Source organism: Episyrphus balteatus, chromosome 1 (genome assembly GCF_945859705.1).
Source record: "Episyrphus balteatus chromosome 1, idEpiBalt1.1, whole genome shotgun sequence".
Lineage (NCBI taxonomy): Eukaryota > Metazoa > Arthropoda > Insecta > Diptera > Syrphidae > Episyrphus > Episyrphus balteatus.
Window position 1 is genome coordinate 20,530,316 of NC_079134.1, and position 23,617 is coordinate 20,553,932.

At 34.8% G+C, this 23,617-nt stretch overlaps 2 protein-coding genes across 2 annotated transcripts in view; both read right to left on the reverse strand.

Annotated features, from left to right (window-relative positions):
• The window catches only part of LOC129921179 (uncharacterized), a 60,288-nt gene extending 53,282 nt beyond the window's left edge, over positions 1 to 7,006 (reverse strand). Inside the window, exon 1 of the mRNA XM_056002885.1 lies at positions 5,143 to 7,006. Coding sequence (XP_055858860.1) covers positions 5,143 to 6,942 — 1,800 coding nt within the window. The 5' untranslated portion in view covers positions 6,943 to 7,006. The remainder of the gene's footprint in view (positions 1 to 5,142) is intronic.
• A 3,109-nt stretch (positions 7,007 to 10,115) lies between these two features.
• LOC129908494 (cadherin-related tumor suppressor) overlaps positions 10,116 to 23,617 on the reverse strand; it is a 281,238-nt gene continuing 267,736 nt past the window's right edge. The window contains exons 7-8 of the mRNA XM_055985041.1: positions 13,267 to 18,655; positions 10,116 to 13,206 (exon numbers count right to left, since the gene is read on the reverse strand). Of these exons, the coding sequence (XP_055841016.1) occupies positions 10,494 to 13,206; positions 13,267 to 18,655 (8,102 nt within the window). The 3' untranslated portion in view covers positions 10,116 to 10,493. The remainder of the gene's footprint in view (positions 13,207 to 13,266; positions 18,656 to 23,617) is intronic.

Sequence of the window (23,617 nt, forward strand, 5' to 3'; positions counted from 1 at the left end):
CGCCCCGCCCCGCCCGGACGACCGATATGGGACTACCTATTGCCACGCGATTACAATTTACGTTACGATAAAACACCTCGCAGCTATTATGTTCATTTTCAGTTTTTTTTTTCTTCTTTCTGTTTGTCCAGATTTCCTGCAGGATAACATTTGCCAGGAATTAGAGATTATACAAAATCTAGGCCAAATATAACAATAAAAGAAATATGACGACCAACCTACTAAAGCAACCCAACCATTCGGTGAAAGTGAGATGGACTTTAGCCAAACCCGCCCAAGTCTATACAATCCTGAATGTCCTTCGAAAGGAGCAAGCAAAATAATTATTATCGAAAGCAAATAGCTACGTATATAAATGTACATTCAACAAAAAGTCCTTGATAATTGTGTATATGTATTTGAATATAATATTGTTCTTTCAAGACAGCATGAATGGGGTGTGCTTTTGTATTGTTTTTGTATTTTGATGGTGACTCGACCCATGGCGAGCCTTTTTTCTTTAACTTTCGTATTTCCTTAGTCAGTTTTTTGGCAATCAACTTTGTTGGGGATATTAAAGGAATTACCATACATTTAATTTAACTGGGTTAAGTGAGGACCGAAATAAGTTTGAATATTTGATTGAATGCAGCAAAAAAATATTATTTTTGTCTCAAAAGTCAATCAAAATGAATGCCCGGTGATATCGCACGCAACTGTTAAGCGGCAAACTTGATGATTTGATGAAAATGATACAAAATTTTCATCGTTCATTGTTTTAACATATATCGATTTTAACTATCCATTAAAAAATAGGGTATGAAATGAATAGGGTATGAAAAAGTTGATTTTGTTAAACAAATTAATTTACTGGTATTGCTTCGTTCAGCTTCTTGCTGAATCCGTTTTTTTATTGCTTTGTTTTTTTTCCCAAAATTTGAAGCTTACTTCTTAAAAACTAAAAAGTATTACTTTCTTGTATCATCAATAATAAACGATAGACAAATTTTCTTTTGTCAATAATTTTTGGACTTTGTTAAAATGTTAAAATTGTTAAAAAAAAAACATTTTTTTAGCAAATTATTGATGTTTCGCTTTGAAATTTCTTTTTTAAGTGAAAATTTATAGTATTTAACTGATGTTTATACTATAAATAATTTTATAAGTTTTTTTTGTTAAATAAATAAATAAATAAATAAATAGTATATTTAAGATTTTTTTTTATTTTTAAATTTATATGTATAAAAAGTTATACAAAAAACCTATTTATTCACGCAAACAGCGACGTACCTATCATTGCAAGGTCAAACATAAAAAATAAATTGCACGACTGTGTTCGCACATACTTGCTCTTATGCTTAAAGTAACTCTAATGTTAAAGCTTTTTGTTTTTATTCAAGAAATTTAAAATTTGATATTTTGAAGAAATTTCAAAAGTAGTAGGTATAAAAAAATTAAATCTGTTTTTATAATTAAACACAGTTTTAAATGATCTTTTACAAAAAAACCAAGTATGCCCTTTTATTTCTTGTATAAAAAGGTATTTTTAGAAAAAAAAATTCGAAAATCGTTGGAGCCGTTTTAAAAAAAAGATATTTTTATATAAATAAAAATTTTCTAACATTTTTCAAAAAAAAAGTTGGTATGCCATTTTGAAGAAATAATTAATTTACACATAAAAAACTAAATTTTAAGATTTTTCGTCAAACTGTTTTCAAAAAATTGATTTTTCGAAAAAAATTTTTGAAGTATTTTTTAAAAATCCAAAAGTGTGTTTTTTGAAAATTCTTAAATTTTAATATTACCTTTACGCTTTACTTAGGGTCAATGTGGGTAAATGTTAACAATTTCATGTCTTTTTTTTCTTTTGACTTTAGATTTTAATATGTTTTAACGGAACAACTTGAATGGTAACTTCAAATGCAAATATGAAATGATGGCAATTCTTCTCTATTAATATGAACAAATATTTCCCAAATTGTTTAAATAACTGTCAAATATGACATGTTTACAAATACCCCATCATGTTTGTGTTTTTTTTACAAATTCAGGGTAATTGTAAGCGGTGGTTTAAAATTTAGAATTTCTCCTTTATCACTTGGATAACGACTTGAAAAACGTTCAAGAAGGTATTTGACAAAAACTTTTTCAAATTCCAATAAAAGTTTTTGTTTTCTTCCTTTGATTCTTTATATAGGCACCCAATATGCATCCTGAGCAGCTCTGAACGTCATATTTTTTTTTTTTTACCTCAAAGACCGATTTTGCAACATCATACACTGAAAATGATGGTGTTGGTACTTTAAAATGTGACTCCGCGGCAGTTTACCAATAGTAATTGACTAAAAATACTTTATTTTTTATTAAAACCAATAATTTCAGCAAAAATATATGTTTATATTTACCCCCATAATACGTTGTTTACATTTACCCATTATGAAAAATATTCTGGGGTAAATGTAAACACATGCAAATCGACATAAATGTCCTGTATTTTAAAATTTTTTTGTTTCACATAGAATCTACATCAAAATTAAAAACTAAAAAGTATATGCAAATTATACTGACTTAATTAAATCTGCAAAAATATTTAATTTTTCTGAAAGACTAACGACTTGTTTGACACTTTAAAAAATTATCTTTCACGAAAAATACGCTCGTCGAATAAATTCTCTCTTGATAGCAATGAGCTTGACGTATAAGTTAAAAGATACATGCGTCCGCGATTTGTACTTATGTATGCATCAAAGAGATTTAACTGAAGCTTGTTATGAGCCATGTTCTTATTTACCCCTGTTTACATTTACCCACATTGACCCTAAACGCTCTTGTATAAAAATTTTCGTTGAAAGTGTATTATTCTTGTACGAGTTATTCATAAATAAAAAAAAAACGTTCTATGATAGGTCCGTAGCCGGACCCACTTTTTTGGCATCCTCCATAATCGTAATGTCACGTAAAAATGCTATCTCGAGTTCCATTTTTTTTAACGAATTCTAAACTTGCCCTATAGTACCTATATCGCAAGTAAAAAGATAAATTATAGAATAATAAATATTTAAAATTAATCTACGTGCAAAAGTTATATCTCCAAAGTTTTACTTTAACTCCGTATTAAATACTATTATTTTGAAAAAAAACCTTTTTTTTTAAATTGGATTATTGTTTTCCTATTTTTTTAACGGGGGAGACGGGGCTTCAAAAAGCAGGTAAGTATGCACGTTCTGTAAGCACTTTAAAAAATGACTTTATAAACGGAGAAAAATAAGGCACTTTAAAATAAGATGATGTCCACTTTTTAAAACAAATACGATTTCCGCTTAAAATAAGTACAATCCTCTTAAATTCTGTTATTAAAATGAACCATATTTAATTCTTTTTTATAAGAATTTTCATCTTAAAAAACCGAATAGAAATGAAAAGATTGGTAGTTAAAAAAATTTAAACAAATTTTTAAATTTTTATCAGAATTCAGCTTAAGTTGCAGTTTATCATACTTTTTTTCAACAACGAGAAAGCCTGATACTAAAGCACTCGCCTAGTGACTCAAGAGTTGTATTCGTACAAAAAAAAAAAGTTGAGATAAGATTTTTCCATGACATTACGATGGTAGACAATGCCAAAAAAGTGGGTCCCGGAAGTCCGTCTGTCTGTCTGTCAGTCTGTCTGTATACGAACCTACAGCCTAAACGGATGATTTTATGTCAAACTTGGTATGTAGCGTTATTTGGCGACTCTCCAGAGGGGTTTTTGGAATTAATTTTTTTGGACCAAAAATAACGGTACTTGTCATATACCGATTTTAGTAAAATTGAAATATCTCGAAAACGGCTCCAACGATTTTGTTTAAAAAATTCAAATGATAGTTTTAAACTAAGGTCTATCTTTTAATGAAATTTTTTTTTTTGAAAATCATTATTAACGGTACCTGCCATAGAACCGTTTTTTTTTTCAAATCCGATTATCTCCGAAACAGCTTATTCAATTTCAACGAAACTTTTTGTGAAGAAGCGTTTCTATAATTTAAATATAAACCAAGAATAAAATTTTCAAAAAAATAATTTTTTGATTTTTAAAAAAAATTTGAAAACGGCTCTAACGATTTTGAAATTTTTTTTTTTTTTTAAAATGCATCTTAATATATCAGTCAAAACTGCATACTTGTTTTAGAGGGCAATTTGATTTCAGATTTTATTTTATTTTTTTTTTTAAACGAATTTTATTTTTTTTCCAAATTTCTATATAAAAAGTCTTAAAAATTTAAGCAACTTTAACTCTAAGAGCAAGTTCGTGCGACCCAGTCGTGCATTTTATTTTTTTAAAATTAAAATGTCTTCACATAAAAATAAGAAGATTTTCATCTTAAATTAAGTGAATTCTTTTGAATTAGCACATTCAAAAAAATTATGAAGATTTATCAGCTTAATTTAAGTCCGTATTCTTCTTGGCAAAAAACCATGCAGAAATCCGCTTAATTTAAATATGTTGAGGATGTATACAAAAATCAGGGACCCTTCAAAACAGAAATTTTCTAGTGCTCACGAAATCATGGAAATGAAAGATTCATCAAATCGACGTAATTTTTTTTAACTTTTCTGAACAGGGCGGCAACCCTTTTTTTGATATTTGTATTCTGTCTGCAGAATTTTGTTTGGTTTGCAATGTTAAAAATGTTATCATTACAATATTTGTCCATGAGTAGCAGATCCAATTTTTCCACAACTTTGCACGGACCTTGACCAAATTCCTTAATTTCTATCCCATTTTCTTGGAGTAATAAAATACCAATTTAAACGGATATCCATATTGATTAAATAATTTTATTCATTAACTTCAACCTTATTTTTAATGCCATACAAAAATGTCATTGACCAAAAGAAAAAAAAACCTATTAATTTAAAGCTACCCTTCATATTGTCTTACCACAAACAAAAAAACAACATGTGTTGTATATTTGCCCAACACCCTATAATCAAGTAAAATACGCAGCACTTTGACAACATTTTCAACCTTGACATTGCTTCTACTTATTCCTAGAGTAAAACTAATATAAATGTCCCAAATTTATGTCAAGGCCTCGAACATTAATGACTCCTTTAAGATTTATTATAGACAAATCTACAAGCCGCCCCCCTAACAAGAAGAACAAGAAATCACACTCACCCCAGATCTCAAATCCATTAAAACATCATCGTCAACAATATCCAACTCCTCCCATGATTTCGGTGGTTTTGGTTGATCCTTTGATGACTGTTGTTGTTGTTGTTGTTGGATCCTTTCAATTTTTTCTTCAAATTCTTCATCTTCTATCCGAATACTTGCTCGTCTCGCCCTCACTGGCGATGGCTCCCTCTGTAGATTATGTAGAACCTCAATCTCCTTATGTGGACCTCTTGGACTCACAATAGTATCCACTGAACTCACAGTGAGTCTCTTAAATGGTGACCTCGGTGAAACATCATTTTCTTGATTCTCCGGTTCTTTTCTAACCGGAGACACTGGAGAAACTGGTGTTGTCGCTGCACTATCACTCGAATCATGTTTCGAATGCTTACAAGTGTGACTCGGAGAAGAAGAAGTGGAAGAAGAAATTGGCTTGGTATTATCATTCGGAATCTCAAGACTCAAAACATTAGTTTTACTATCTATTGAACTTTTTGGCTCTTCGTTAACTACTGTAGCATCACTGTCAGGTGTTCGCATTTTGACAATTTCCCCACCAAATGTTACCCTTTTTGGGGTCCTTGGAGTTGGTGGAGTCACATAGTACTCATCGCTAACTCTTCGATTAATTTCTTCAACTTCACTATCTGACAGAACATGAATGATTCCAGTTGTCTCTAACGGTGGACCACTAATAACTTCATCTTCAGCACTGCTAGGATAATTATCAGGAACTTCGGAATCCTCTTTCTCCTCAAGAATCCTCATGGTCAAAGTATCATCGTTAATTTGAATTTCAGTCTCTAAAATAACCTTCTCCTTGGAAGCTGAAGAACTACTTGGACATTCCATAATCTTCTCCTCATCTGAAAATTTCCAACAGCCTTCAGTTTGATTCATCGACTGCCCATCACTTTCCGACTGTAAAGTTGGAACCATTCGCCAGGACTTCGTACTCGAATTCAATTCCTTACTCTCCCCAACTCCATAAACACTACACAACAGCTCAAACTCTCTAAAGGCTCCATGAGACATGTACTCCGAGAATTCCCTACTTCCAATTAACTCACGAACTTTTGTCAGAACTTTCAAGGTAATTTCCTGATGAGTCACCTGTCCCATTTTACTAACTAACATGTCAATGGTCGTCCGAAGAATATAATTCCTCTTGGTCGTGTGTAGAGTCGATTGAACCAAAGCTGGTAAGGATAGCATAACACCGCATGTTAAACGTCCACCAAATGGTTCATTTGTGATCTTTTGATTTAAACCGATATCGAGAATCTGTAAAAGGACAGTTTCTGGCATTTCGGTTTCGGCTAAATAAACTCTTAGACAGTCAAGTGCTCCTTTCCGAACGGTAGGAGCCTGATGTCCTAAGTTTTCTACTAACTGGGATACCAAAGGGTCCATGTAAGCATCTGCTTTAGGACCCATTACGACTAACACATCGACGAGCACACGAAGAGCATGTTGTCTAACTTGCCATTCGGCATCTCGTAAACGTTCTAAAAACTCGTTAAACATTTCCTTGGGACAAACGTTATCGGGAAGGGTGCGTGTCCGTAAAATGTACTCCCAGAGTGGAGTCAGTTGCAAGACTGAACCGGGTCGATGCGAGCCGGCTGATGAAAGGTTTTGTTGTTGGTTGTTCTTCCTTGCCAGACGAGGTGTAGAGGAGAGTACATGACGTTGCTGTGATGGTTGATGGTTAGATGATGATGGACAGTCGCTGTCATCAATCTCTTCCTCACCAACGGAATTCGTATCCTTTCGCGTGAACATCCGGCGAAAAAACATATTATTGCAATTGGGAATTATGCAACTGTCAAGTGCATGTGGAAGAATATTTTGTAAGGAGCACACGAAAATTCTAATATGACCGAACCGAACTAGGAAAAACTCATGACTGACTTTGTGGCAAGGATTTCCAAGCTTTTTGTTTGTAGCCTCCGGTGGCTTTTACCAATGACCAACAGAGTGAAACGGTAATTGCAAGAAAGCTTTTCCTTAACACCACTGGACAGTGTTCAGAGGGCCTATAGATATGCGCAGGTCCTACAAAGCACATGTGGCACATGTCCCTCCTGTTGAATCGTGTATGGTGGTTTTTGTGGTCTTAAGGATGTATGTGCGGTGGATAGTTGTACGCGTATAATTTCAGCCTGACCTGGTTTTGGGCTGATAACAGGAATTATAAATTTCAATGCTGCCGCCAATAACCTGGCGAAAGTTGTTGAAGTGAAAGTAAGACTCTTCAGAATGTACATAGTGTTTAACAACACCCTCACCACCCACTTTGGTTTTGATTCTCAGAATTTAATCCTTATTCGTCTTGAGGATATTTTTCGAGAGAGCGAATAGAATGAATGTTCGTGTTTTGTGTAGTTTGGTCATCCGGTTTTTACAAGGGTAGGAAGTCTGATGATGGTGGATGGATGTAGAGTATCGGTGAAAGTAAGTATTTTTCGGTTAATGATTGCAGTGAGAGATTAGAAAAATGGCTTAGAATTGTGGTGCCGTACATTTATTATTATTTTTGTTTTGAATTTTTTTTTTTTATATCCTGCTAATGAATTAATTTTGAAAAAAAAACAACGGATTTTTGTTGGTGAATTTTAATTGATTGTAATAAATTATTTTAATCGGTTTACCGAATTGGGTTTCCGGGACGGACTTTTGGGATTCTTTGTTGTTGTTTTTTAGTTGAGTGTTTATAAAAGTATTAAATATTATTTGAAAAAAGTGAATTAAAGTAATCATGATGACTTGAGGCAATTGAGTTATATATTATGCAAATGATTGTTAATACGTTTATGTTAAAGAAATTAGGACTGCATTAAGTAATTGTTATTACTGACCTCAATATTTGTTGCCTTTTTTGTTTTTGCATGTCTTGATTTATAGGCATAGTTGAGTCTGCGACTCAAATCTCCGACTAAAGTCTGCGACTAAAGTCTGCGACTAAAGTCTGCGACTAAAGTCTGCGACTAAAGTCTGCGACTAAAGTCTGCGACTAAAGTCTGCGACTAAAGTCTGCGACTAAAGTCTGCGACTAAAGTCTGCGACTAAAGTCTGCGACTAAAGTCGACGACTAAAGTCGATGACTAAAGTCGACGACTAAAGTCGACGACTAAAGTCGACGACTAAGTCGACGACTAAAGTCGACGCCCAAAGTCGACGCCCAAAGTCGGCGACTAAAGTCGACGACTAAAGTCGACGACTAAAGTCGACGACTAAAGTCGACGACTAAAGTCGACGACTAAAGTCGACGACTAAAGTCGACGACTAAAGTCGACGACTAAAGTCGACGACTAAAGTCGACGACTAAAGTCGACGAATAAAGTCGACGAATAAAGTCGACGAATAAAGTCGACGACTAAAGTCGACGATTAAAGTCGACGACTAAAGTCGACGACTAAAGTCGACGACTAAGGTCTTCGACTGAAGTCTTCGACTGAAGTCTTCGACTGAAGTCTTCGACTGAAGTCTTCGACTGAAGTCTTCGACTGAAGTCTTCGACTGAAGTCTTCGACTGAAGTCTTTGACTGAAGTCTTCGACTGAAGTCTTCGACTGAAGTCGACGACTGAAGTCGACGACTAAAGTCGACTAAGGTCTTCGACTAAAGTCGGCGTCTAAAGTCTTCGACTAAAATCTTCGACTAAAGCCGGCGACTAAGGTCGACGACTAAAGTCGGTGACTAAAGTCGGTGACTTAAGTCGATGACTAAAATCGACGACTAAAATTGACGACTAAAATCGACGACTAAAGTCGACGACTAAGGTCGACGACTACTAAAGTCGGTGACTAAAGTCTGCGACTAAAGTCTGCGACTAAAGTCTGCGACTAAAGTCGGCGACTAAAGTCTGCGACTAAAGTCGGCGACTAAAGTCGGCGACTAAAGTCAAGTGGCTTAACCCAGTCCCTGGAAAACTTATTGCTCACCGTGTTTGAATACCTTCTAGCTCATAGCTGGAGGATGTGGGTAAACCCAGAGAACCCCAGAGAGAGCGCTCTAATCTAGCCAGGCATGACAAATTGTTATCCAATGTTATATCTTCTAAATTTTGTAGGAAAACGTTTAGAAGTTTTATAGAAGCTGTAACCTGTCCATTGTTTATTTCTGTATTTTTGATATATCATCTATTGTTTTAGTTGGATAAAGATGTACAAACTAAAAAAACCTTTCCTTCCACAATTTTTTTCAAACTGAATACACTGAAAAATAGAGATAATAAGAAAGAGAAAAACACTGCAAAAAATATTCTTTTCGTATAAAAAACATTTTATTTCCTAGTAATTTTATTTTATTTTATTTAAAACTAAAGTTAAAAATTAAAATAAAAAAAACTAAAATTAAAACTTAAGAATAAAATTTAAATTTTGATTTCTACACAAAGAAAAAAATTTTTATTTATTTAACACATTTTTTTTTTTTTATATTTAAACATTTAAGACTCAGGCTTTAGGATACCACATTAATATTTTTAATGATCCTTTCTTTTTTTCTTAAAAATTATTATTTTTATGAAGTAATTTTTTTTGTATTTTTATTTAATAGTGAACTACTTAAAATTATAAATCAATATTATATTCAACAAAAAAACTATAACTTTATGGTTATATATTTTCCAAAATTTATGAATTCTTAGTCATGTCTCAAAAATTTACACTCAGTAAATCTTATGGCAAGATTTGTATTTATTTTTTATATTTAAGTTTAAGTTTAATTTTTTTTAATTTTTTTTTTAAAATGTTTTATAGTTAATATAGCACACGGGAAATTTTAGTCTGTGATTTATATAAAAAAAAATGTTATATCCTATGAAACTAACTGTAATGAGGTGTTAGCTATTTAGTTTTTATAATTTTTTTTTTTTGTAATATTTCTCATGCCACTTTGGAGAAAAATATAATTTTAAAAATAAAAAAAATTATTATAAAAAAAAAATACAAAATATCAAATGCACAAACCTTTTTTTTTTCTTTATTATGGTTATTGTTGGTTTTTAATGTATTTAGGATTTGAACCTTGATACAAGGTGATTCACAATTATTTATTATTTTTTATTAACTTTAAAACTATGAATAAGGATTGTTATTTATTTATTTTTTATTAAAATATCTATTTTGTTCATTGTGTGTGTTTTGGATTTGTCAATGGAAGCCCAAAAATTAATTAATTATTACAAAAATTCATTAAAAAATATCAACAATTGGTTGATGTCTATGCTAAATACTAAATTAATATGATTCTAATCTAGAATAATACAAAACAGCTTATGTGGTTTTTTAAAATTATGGTTTTTTTTTTTTTATATATACAAACATTTTTCAAATTGGCATCATTCTACACATATTCTTCAGAAGCTTTTTGTACACCAGCTGGTATTCGCAGCGAAGGCGGATGATGTTCTCCCACCGAATCGGGAAGTTCAGCAATGTCCTTGAACACACCCATCAGACTTTCAAAATTTGGACCCCAATTAAGGAGGTAATCCCATCCCAAAGTTGTTGTAGATGGGGAAGCAGCACCATTTGGCTGACGATACATGCCACCCATATGTGTGGATAGATCATCATCGGAAGCGACTAGAGTGCTAAGGGAACCTCGGAACGAAGAATCAAATCCGTCGTATGAAGGCGGTGGCATGGGCGGTGCTTTGTTGGAATTCGTGACACTCTCATTGCCACGACGATCATCTTCGCCACCACTTTTTGTGTACTTATCTCCACTAATGCTATTGTTGTCATATTCTATCTCGGAACATGTGAAACTATCGTTGCCACTCTCATCTGTCGATGTGGAACTGTGGGCATCAACATCAGCAGAATGATGGACACCGAGGGAGAGATGATGAGCACCGCCAGGCACTCGGGGAGCTTCACTGCTACTTGAAACTGCATCGAGAGTCGATACGAGACTCGAAGTCCGCGGTCTGACATTTAGACGCTCTATTTCTTCAGCTGTCAGACCCATGGGAGCCTGGGGAGTTGACTGAGGTGGCACGACAGGCTTTTGTCGGCTAGCACTGGAACTTTGTCCAGAAAGTTGTGACATTACAGGACTATTGAGACTTCTCTCACTATTGCTATGCAGGGCATCTTTGCCAACACCTCCCGAGCTGGAAGTTGTTGCTAGCAGGGCACTTTGCAGAGGTTTCCCTGATATGTCATGCAAAGTGAGGATGCGTGGCTGTTGGGAGCTCAATTCAGAGCTTGGTGAAAGCCTCGCCAGTGGAGTGCTTTGATGGGGACGTGGTGTGCTGGATGGTGGAGGCTGACTAGCTTGTGGTGGAACTCTTGGTGCATAAGGCCCTCCATGGTGTGGAGAATGCCTATGCTGTTGCTGAGCTGGAGATGCTTGATGCTTGTGATGGGTGTAAGAAGCTACAGGTGGAGGAGTTGCTTTATACTTTCGAACACCTCCAGCTTCTCGATAGCCTTTGTAATGATAAACTATGTCAATATCAGATGGAGCTATGGAACTTGCATTTTCTAGATCATAATGCTCTGGAAACTCGGAACCTAAGTCGACTGATCCAGGATGGTCATGAGGATGATGTGATTGACTTGGTGGTGGAATCGGTGGATGATGCTCATCCCGCAATGGTGGACTTTTACTCACGACTTCTCGTTCAATGATATCAGGTCTTTGTGGCCGCTGATGTTCCCCAGGACCAATTTCTCGTTCTTTGTATTTCTTCGATATCAATTCCGGTCCAACCATATGATGGCCACCAACTCCACGAATTAGATCTCCATTGTCTCCATGATATCCAACACTGGGATCATTGGAATGTAGGCCTCGTGCCATAACGCAGTCGCCATTATTTCCTCCAAGTCCGGAACTACCAAGCATTGTTGATCCTCCATTTTGTTTACTTTGAAGGCCTGGAGCTCCCCCAGGACCACCACTTTTCTCTTTTTGTTGTTTTCGAAATCGAAATACTACGAATGATACCAAAATGGCCACCAGGAGAATGACGAAGAATACAATAACTAAGGTTATTCCAATGCTTAGAGGGTCTGCAACTTGAGCTGCTCCAATACCCAGAACTCCGACACAACCTTGAAAGACTTTTCCCCTGGAAAGAACCTCATTGAAGACACTTCCAGAACCATTGAAAGGTTGGACTTCATTGTTGATGGTAAAATTTGCCAAACAACCTTCAAAACTTGCAGGCATTGTTTCTTGTTGCAAGAATTCCCTACGAACACCACCAACTGACAGAACTGTCAAATATGGATCAAGGAAATCATGAACTCCATTGGAGTCTAATTCATCACCAACTTTCTGACCATCGATGAGGATTCTCAAAACCCGATTAGAAGCATGAAGTGTCAAATTATGCCACTTGCCATCGGCTAAGGTCTCTGGATCATGAACTGTCATATTAACCGAGGTTCTTTGTCTTGAACTGTACATCAATTTTCCAGATCTAAGCTCAACTGAGGTGAAATGTTTATTAGTTGCCGCAAAAAGTATGATACCATTCTGCTGAACAGTTCGGAAAACCAAACTTAGGGTCTTTGGTGGGTCACCAATTTGAGCCATTGAAGTGATATTGTCATTATTCACTGTAAAACGACGCCTTCGAGACTCGACGTCATACATCCAAACGTTATTTCCCCCATACAAGTTATCAAGCAGTTGCATTCTTCGATGTTTCTCAGAGATTTTGAACTCGACAAAGCCTCCATCAGAGATTGAAATTGGCTCTAGAGAGCTATAGCAATCGGGTGATAGAAGATTTCCACCACATTGACACATTGCTGTGTGCCATCGATCCATACAGACTCCAAACGTTCCACAGAGTGATAAAGCCGGGTCTGATGGAAGACCTTGTTGGCAAGGTCCGCCATTGTTGTTTCGGTTACAAGTTGGAAGGACTCCTCTCTGTTTCAGGGGACTACTCATGTTCAAAAGACGTCCATTTATCGAGACACTATGGACACATCCAACCAAATCATCAGTGTGAATCTGTCCAGGTCGCTCTAAGACCGGATCAGCTGTCGAAAGACCTCCAACCAATAAAGGCTGTTTATTGAAATTCAAGGTTCTGAAAGAAATAAACGGTTTAGAGCCTCTAAATTTTTCTGAATGGTTACAAAAAACATACCCTGAAGGTCCAACATCATCAGCATAGCAATTGGAATCTCCCGGTCGACACTCTTCACAGACATCCCCATTCTCAGTACATTTGGCAACACTCAGGGACATCACTCGACCATTTCGTGTGGCAGTAACCTTGTGCCATTTTCCATTTGCAAGAGTGTAATTAGATCCACTTCCCACAATGACCGTAGTAATGGCAGTTCGAGCTCCACCAAATGAAAATAGGGCCTTCCCTTTGACGACTTCAATAGCCACAAAGTCTGATCTTCCTCCACTTTGAATGCCATAGTTGTATAAGAGCAGACCATCAGGCTTAGTCGTGGCAAAGATGATAGAAATGTCATTAGTAGCTGCATCAAGCGATGGGAAAGCCATAAACGAAAGCTCTTCAAACCCGAAAGTTGTCTTCTCACAGTGCCTTCCGTAACGTCCTCCCACACAGCTACATTTGTAGCCCGGTTTGAGTGCCACACACAAGCCTCCATGAAGACACGGATTCGGTCGACATGAATCCGCAATATGTTCACATTGATTTCCTCGGTAACCAGGTCTACAAAGGCAGAAGAACGATGATCCATCAGGACTCTCCCGGCAAGACCCTCCGTTTCTACAAGGGCTGCCAGCACAAACATCTCCCCTTTCCAACTGACAGAATTTACCCTCTCGATGTGGTGAGCATGTACATTGGAAGTCATAGCCTTGCCTTCGACATTGACCATTAGCTTGACAGGGATTTGGAGAGCAGGGGTCTTGACGTTTCTCACATTGACGTCCGGTATAACCATCCGGACACTTGCACACGAAATCATGAGTCACGAGTGGGGCAGTAAATATCAACGTTTGACTATCGACGATGTTGAGGGACCTTGTATCATGGACCCTAAAGTCTTCACTACAGACCCCACCATTATCACAGGTGTTTATACCCAGGCAAGGTGTAAAACCAATCTTTACTCTTCCAGCAGCTTGTAAAAGTCTCTCGAACGTTTCCAACTTCTTGTTAAGTCTCTCGGTGATGTACCTTGGTGATCGATAGCTTTGACTTGAGGTCTGAAGGGCTAAAGCAATCTGGAAACCAGTTTGATTCATGGTATTTCTTATACTATAAAGGTTATATTCATCCCCCTGATCGGTAGTAGACTTGAGAGTATCCAAAAAGCTTCTATAATAAGTCGTTAGGAATGTCTCAGCTGTCATATTGTCAACATTGATAGTTATCGAATTCGCCACTGTTGTATTGTCAAAGGTCTTGAATTCGACCGTCACTGTTGAAGTCACATCATTGTGCTTTCCATCATTTCCTGACACAGAATAGGAATACCCATGAGTTGAAGTCTTTGGTGTTGTATGTAGATCACACTTTGTCGGAATTGTCAAAATTCCCATCAAACTTCCCTGCGAATCTGGCTTAATTCGACATTTATAGTCTCCAGTAGTATCGGGATCATTCGGATGAACATCGGCAATTTTTCCAATCGGAATTTCATTATTAAATATGTTCAATAGAACATGGACCATTCTCGGAGTCGAGGGGCTATCATTTTGATCGAGTATATTCACAGTGATTGTATGTTGAGATTTCATCTTTGGTTTCCCATTATCTTCAACTTCCACAATGATCTCTAAACTTGGAGTCACTTCACGATCAATACTTCGAGTTGTCTTCATGAGTCCGGAATGTTTATCAACATTTACCATAGCCTTGTGTTTACCACCTACCAAATAGTAGGTAAACGGTCCTCCATTTGGTGGAAGATCAGGATCGTTAGCTGACAGGGTCATGATAGTGGTTCCGGGAGGTTCATTTTCTGAAACATAACCAATAACTCCGTTAGCATCGAAGATTGGTCCGTTATCATTGACATCTAGAAGATCAATTTTGACAGTTGCTGTACCGGTTTGAGGAGGTAGCCCGGTATCAATAGCCCCTAGAATAAGATTGTAGGTCGGAATAGTCTCCCGATCAAGCATTTTTGCTGTTTCGATCTGTCCACTCTGTGGATCAACTTTAAAAGCTTGATTGATATTTCCATTGATGATTGAATAGGTGAATTGATTATTCTGTGGACGGACATCTTTATCGACGGCCTTGACACTTGTTACTTTGGTACCAATCGAGGCTCCTTCGGATATTCTAGCCTCATAAAGATGATTCAAGAACTCTGGAGGATCATTACCATCTTGAATCGAAATGATAACTTGAGCTTCATCGGTATCATTTCCACGAATTCCACCGAAATTTTTCGCCAAAACGGTCAAAACCACACGACTTTGAGTCTCACGGTCGAGATTTCTTGAAACGAACATAACTCCTGTTTCGGAGTTTATTCCGAAGCCCTTATCATTGCTGGAACCTACCAATAAGTAGTAGACTTTACCATCTTCACCGGCATCCTTGTCCGTGGCTTGAATAGACCCAATAACTGTTCCAACTTCAGCTGATTCCGAAACATCGAAGTGAAACACAGGTTGAATAAACTGTGGATAGTACTCATTGACTCCAGTAATGTGGACAATAACCTCAGCATAACCCTGCATCACTGAGTCTGGGTTTTGAGCCAGGACTTGTAGGAGATACTCTTTCTTTTCCTCATAATCAAAACTAGCAGTTGAATTGATCATTCCGTTAGTTGGATTGATCTTGAAGAGATTCCGACCAGTTCCTCCAGTAATTGAGTATCGAATGACAGCATTAACAGGCGAGTCTATATCGGTTGCATGAGCTTGGAAAACGAAGGTATTCGGTGGCTGATTCTCTGCCAAATATGAATGATACTTAGTTTGATTGAATTCTGGAGCATTGTCATTGATATCGGTGAGGATAACGGTAAGCATTGCAACAGCACTCTTTGACTTGAAGCCCAAATCTTCAGCGGTAATATTTAACCTATAGACCCTAATTTGATCATAGTCTAGAGGTTGAAGAATAGTGACAGCCCCTGAAACTGCATCAACTGTGAATTCCTTTCTTTCATTTCCACCAGAGATCGAGTATCGAATCATTCCATTCGGACCATCATCTCGATCCGAAGCCTCGACAGTAACGATTTTTGCGCCTATCGGTTGGTTTTCAGCAACAATCACTTGGTAACTTAGGGCAGTGAATTCCGGTGAATAGTTATTCTCACCTGTCACAATGACAGTTGCTTGAACTTCATCGCTTTGTGGTGGAACTCCACGATCAATTGCTTTAATTCTTAGGGCAAAGGCTGCGTTTGGTGGAACTGTAATTGGTTTCGAGACTGAGATCCAACCATCTTGTTTGTTGATGGAGAAGTATGAAGTTCCGTTACCACCGACAATAGAATAGTCAATCTCTGCGTTTACACCATAGTCGAGTTCATCTTTCGCAACAACTTGAACAATCTTTTGTCCAGCTTTGGCATCTTCAGGAACCGGTGACAAATATCCTCGAGACTCGAACTTTGGTGGGTTATTGTTGGCATCGACTACGTTAACATTAACAAGACATTCCGAGTACATTGGAGGTTTGCCATTATCAGTCGCTAGAATTGTCATTGAGTACATATTCTCCGGCGAAGCTTCAACTTGAGAATGTTTATAACCGATTGTTCGCTTGCTATGAACCTCTCCAGTTGCTGGATCAATTGTGAATAAGTCTGATGGATGTTGAAGAGAGTATGAAATCACCGAATTAGGTCCTTGTTTATCACGATCGGTGGCAATAACTTGTCCAACAAATGCCACTGGACGTTGTAGCTCGGGGAAATTGAAACTGTAATAGCTGTGTTCAAACTCTGGGGCATTGTCATTCTGATCTTGAATTGTGATTGTCAAAGGGGTTTCTGAACGCCAGGCTCCATCTGAAGCTGCTACTTTGAGGAGATACTCATCCTGTTGCTCACGATCTAAATGAGCAGCTACTGAAACATTTCCAGTTATGGGGTCAATGATGAACTTCTCACCAGGATTCTCGGTGAAACTATAAGTTGCATTAGCATTTACACCAGTATCCAAGTCGGAAGAAGTCACTTTGATAACAAAACTTCCAATTTCAGCATTTTCAGTAACATTTACACTAAATAATCGAGTGAATCTTGGTGGATTGTCATTTTTATCCAAAACTGTGATAATGACAGTAGCACTTCCTGTCAATTGTGGTATACCTTGATCAACAGCTTCGACAACAAGTTCATACGAAGGAATTTCTTCACGATCGAGAGAAATTCTAGTAAATATTTCACCCAAATGATCAATTTCAAAAGACTCATCAAAATCGTTCACCAGACGATAAGTAACTTCTCCATTTTCCGCCGAATCACGATCAATAGCTTTCACTTTAATCACTGATTGTTCAGGTTCTTCTTCAAAAACTTCAGTATTATAAATCAATTTCTCCATTACTGGAGCATTATCATTAGCATCGGTAACATTAATTGTCAACAACATAACACTTCTCAGACTTGGCGTATCCGAATCAGCTGCTTCAATCCATATTTCATACTGATGTGCTGTCTCATAGTCAAGTCCGTCTTTTCCAATAGTTGTTTCACCAGTTTCAGGATTAATTCGTACAGCTTCATCAATATTTCCACCAGCGATGGAATATCTAATATTTCCTGAAGCATCACGTTTTGGTGAAGTAGCTTGGATTTTCGTAATAAACTTGCCTTCTGTCACATCTTCGGATAGGGTGAATTGAGTATTAGGCATGTAGGAGAATGTTGGGAACTTTGAAGCTTGACTTAGTTGAATATTCAATGTGGCTTTAGCACTTCGAGGATCAGTTCCTTGATCAGTAGCATGCATAACTATTGAATAATTCTTACTACTTCCACTTCCTCCAATACTTGACCATGATTCAACTTTTGTCTTAATAACTCCTGACTTTTTGTTGATAACAAACTTATTCGAATCATTTCCACTAAGTGAATAGACTATTTCAGCATTTTCTCCATCATCCAAATCAATAGCTCTAGCTCCGAATATAAATTCACCATTTTTGATATTATCAGGAACGTAAACATTAAAATTCGAACTTTCAAAAACTGGAGCATTATCATTGACATCAAGAATAGTAACGGTAAGATTGACAGTTGAAGCCTTGGGTTCCGTAGCAGAACTGTCTTGAGCCATTAAAGTTAGATAATAGACCGAAGTTTCTTCACGATCCAGAACTGCTGCTGTGGTAATTTCTCCAGTATCAGCATTTACATGAAATTTCTCCATTTTTTCACCCAACAAGCTGAAACGGATCTTAGCGTTTAGGCCAGTATCCTTATCAGTAGCAATGGGATGAAGAACTTTTGTTCCAATTGCTAGATTCTCCTGAACTGTAGCATGGTAAGATTGGCGAGCAAATTCTGGTCGATGATCATTCATATCCTGAACGATTACTCGAACTATTCCAGTACCAGTTAATGGTGGTGATCCTGAAAAGAAACAGAAAAAAAGACGACTTTAAGTCTAGGAATTCACTTCATTCAACATCTTGATAACAAAAAAACACAGAGACAATGTATATTGGTAAGAAAATAATAATAAATTGCATCAAGAACCAATAAACCACAAAACAACTCGACGACTAAACCAGATGTTGTTCAAGAGATATATTGGCAGTTTACAAGGCAGTAGGAAGAAGGAACGATTCGCCTCGTCCTCTGTCAGAATCTATCGAAAGGCTATACGTAACGTAGTTTGGAGATGGAATACAAATAAAAAAAAAAGGTTTTTGGTTTTGGTGGGTAGTGCTACTTTTGCTGCCTGGTGTTTCTGATCTAATTTAACGAGCAAATTGAATAATTCCCTTAAAAGGAACCCAATGCTGAATGCGCGCATATAGCAGCGAACACAGAGATTCAGAGCTCAGAACACACACATGCATTTCTGGGAGTAGGTATAATCCGAATCCGGCGGATTTGCTATCATGAATCTCTCTTTCTCTATTTCGGAACGGATTATTGGATTCTTCCAACAAAAAAAGGTTCTTTTTTTTCGATCTGAAATTGGTTGTTGGGTGCCGTATTGGATTCTTCTATATGAGAGTGTCTTGTATTCATATTTATGTAGTGTGTGGTGTGCTTTATGCGCAAATTGAGTAAAGCCTAGAGCCTTTGTTGGTATAATGGGGCACTAGAGAGATGTGTAACTAGCTTCTGGTTGCATGGTATATTGTATAGGCTTTGTTGTTGCTGTTTTTCTGCTCTATAAAAATACCTACGCATAAAGGTCGTGTCGTTTGGTTGTAATATGATTGGTTACGGTTTATAGATAGGATCTAGGTGTCGCCTTTTTGGGGTCGGACACACACAGAAAAGAGAGATAGATTTTTGTTTTGTTTTCATAAAATGTATAATTGGAATTAAAAGTAGAAGAAATACAGAATACAGAAAGAAGTTTTGTAGGTAAGAGATATAGGTGGTCGTTTATCTTTTTTTTTGTGCACAAAAAAATAAGGAGACTTTCCAATTATATTGCAATTATAAATGAAACAGGCAATTATAGAGGCTAAGGAGTTGTTTTGATGGTAATGAATATAAGAAATTGGATAGGTTTTTTTGTTTTTGCTAAAGAGGAAGGAAGTCATTATTTTCTTTGTGGCACATTAATATGTAATAGTTTTTAAATACACTCAATTAATAACGAACGCAATGGTAGAATGAATGAACAAGACCTTGAGTTACGCAAAATATTGACCTAGGCTCATGTATCTATAGGAAAGACCAATTAAAAGAATTTCTAGAAACAAATCTAGAATAAATCGACAGGGTATATACGTGTGAATTTTGGAAATTTAAATTGCAAATTTAACTTCAAAGAAAGAATATTAACAATGCTAGAGTGCGTACAAATTTTTTCTTATGCAACATTTGAAGATTACCAGTTGACCATTAAAGCCGAAGGAAATGTTCCGATTTGTTTTATAAAATTGACCAAATTGTTTCAATTCAACTGAACACAATTTAAATCATAGAACTCTTAGTCAATACGAAAAAAAAAAATCCATTCAATATTTGAGAAGTGCTTTTGGGAACAACCAATTTTTTTGCTGTTTTGAACTATTACCCAAAAGAAAAATAAACATGAAAAAAAGTTCGCTGCTCAGCTCTTTTGTTTAAACGTATCTAAATATAATTTCCTAGAAAATGTCAATTAATCTTTTTTGATCTTAAAATCACTCAAAGTTTTCATAATATAGATATTCTTATGATTACATCAACGAGTCAAAAATGAATAAAGTCTGAATAAAATGTAAGGTGACAAATTTTCCAAAAATCTTTTTTAGTACAATTGCGTTTAATGCAACATTTTAGACTTCAAACTCAAAATTTAACTTCAATTTTAAGATAAGATAATTATTTTGAATAGAGTTGTGCAGTAGAATGGATTCAAATGCAGACGTGTGCTCTTAAAATTAATCAGATGGAGAACAACTAATTTAGGAGTATTGAGCTTAAATGAGATATACATACACTAATTAATAAAAAATTTGAACTAGTGGAAAAAAATTAATATAATATAATAAATATAATTGATCAAAATAAGCTTCAAAATTTTTTGAGGTTTTTCAAGTGACTGTAGGTATTTTCCTCTACAGTGGTTGTACTGGAATTTAAAAAAAAGCTCAAAATTTTACAAGGAGGGTTTTGAGTTCTTGAATAAAATTCCCAAAAAAATCAGGTACGATTTTTTTTTGAAAAAAAAAACAAAAAATTATTCTTTACATTAACTTGAAAATACAAAAAAATGTTTGTGCATGTTTCGATGTTTTTTTTTTCAAAAAAATTTGGATTTTTTTTAAATGACTCAATCGCGTTGAAAATAACAAGTATTGCTTTTAAAGTGTTTGAGAAAAATTAATTACATTTCAAACAATTTTGGGGTAAATAAGATGAACAACTGGATTGCACATATGTACTTGCTCTTATAGTTCGAAGGATATAATTTTATTAGCTAACCGTTGGAAATTTATTTATTTGGTTTGATATCAGAAAAAACGAAAATGAAAAATTCATGTCCAAAAAAAAAATATTGATAATGCTAAAAGGTCGATAAAGCTAGAATTAAATAATAATTATCTAAAATAAATAAATTAAATAGTTAAATAACAAATTCTATGTTTATGTATAAAAAGGCTTTTTAACTATTTAAATATTCCTTCTTGCGTGACCTTTTTAATAAAATAACAAATTCTATTTTTGTGGGCTAAAAGGTATTTTCTTATTTTTCTACTTGTATCAGTCGACGTTTCAGGTATGAATATACCTTTTTCTTCAGGACTCTATAAATAAAATTTCTTAAAAATAACAATAACTAATTGCTGATATGATGAGCATGAGCTAGACTTTTTGTGATATTTTAAAAACATTCAGTTTCAAAAACAAGAAAATGGCTCAAAACCCAGGACATTAAGCGAATATCTTGTTTTGAAAAACCAACATGACTTGTTCACGTGCCCTTTAACTTTGAATTGGAAGCATAATGTACATATATGATTGTATGTTCCAGAATTGTTATTTACAAGAATCAAGTTCACAACCCATTAAGTGGGCAATTTTTGAAACTTAAGTCACTATTCCTATTTATGAAAGTGAATTGCTTAAACTTAAGCGTTCACTCTAATAAAATGCACGACTGGGTCACACAAACTTGCTCTTAGAGTTAAAGTTGCTTAAATTTTTAAGACTTTTTATATACAAATTTGGAAAAAAAAAATAAAATTCGTTAAAAAAAAAAAAAAAAATCTGAAATTAAATTGCCCTTCAAAACGAGTATGCAGTTTTGATTGATATATTAACATGCATTTTTAGAAAAAAATTTTCAAAATCGTTAGAGCCGTTTTTTAAAAAACTAATTTTTATACCTAAATAATTTTTTGGAAAAAAAAGTTTTAAAATAAAATTGATATGCCATTTTGTAGAAATCACTAATCAACATCTAAAAATAAAATTTCAAAAAAATTCAATGTCACGTTTTCAAAAATTTGATTTTTCAAAAAAAAAAAAATTCAAAATTTTTTTAAAAATCCAAAAATTATTTTTTTGAAAATTTTATTTTTGATTTATATTTAAATTATACAAATTCTTCTTCACAAAAAGTTTCGTTGAAATCGAATAAGCACTTTCGGAGGGTTTTTTGGAATTAATTTTTTTGGACCATAAATAACGGTACTTGTCATATACCGATTTTAGTAAAGTTGAAATTGCTCAAAAACGGCTCCAACGATTTCGTTTAAAAAATTCAAATGTTAGTTTTAAGACAAGGTCTATCTTCTTATCAAAAAATGTTTTTTTGAAAATCATTATAAACGGTACCTGCCATAGAACCGTTTTTTTTCAAATCCGATTATCTCCGAAAGCGCTTATTCGATTTCAACGAAACTTTTTGTAAAGAAGCATTTATATAATTTATATATAAACCAAAAATAAAATTTCCAAAAAAAATAAGTTTTGGATTTGTAAAAAAATTTTGAAAATTTTTTTTCGAAAAATCAAATTTTCGAAAACGGGACATTTAATTTTTTTGAAATTTTGTTTCAAGATGCTGATTAGTGATTTCTACAAGATGGCATACCAATTTTATTTTAAAACTTTTTTTCCAAAAAATTATTTATAAAAATTATATTTTAAAAAAACGGCTCTAACGATTTTGAAATTTTTTTTTTATAAAAATACATCTTAATATATCAATCAAAACTGCATACTTGTTTTGGAGGGAAATTTGATTTCAGATTTTATTTTTTTTAAAAAAACGAATTTTATTTTTTTTTTTCCAAATTTCTATATAAAAAGTCTTAAAAATTTTAGCAACTTTAACTCTAAGAGCAAGTTCGTGCTACCCAGTCGTGCATTTTATTTTTTTTGTACGAATGCATAACTTGATACTTGATATATAGTACCTATATCGCAAGTAAAAATAAATTTCAAAATTATAAAAAAATACGCGTACGTGATATTAATATTAGGTTATGACGTAAAATCTACCGCATACTAACACCATTTATCTACTGTATGTATAATATGGGTTTGTTCGAACCAAACTAACAAACTAATTTGATACTGAATTAGTTGACCTTAGATCAAGAAATAAATGACAAAAGTTTAAAATAATCCCAATCTACTTACAGAAGTTATTCATGTTGAAATTATTAGATTCCCTTCGTATGTATAACCACTAAACACCACAACCTTAAGATCTTAACAACTTTGTCTACATTTATGGTCATCAAATCCTTAAACTTTAACATCTAAAATCCAAAACATACATTTTATTGATGCCACTTTAAGACTATAGTCATAACCACCTACTATTTTCTGACAACAAAACCCGCTTTCTTTTTCACATGTCTTCTTTCCAAGGAAATAGATTTATCAAAATAATAATAAAAACCACTC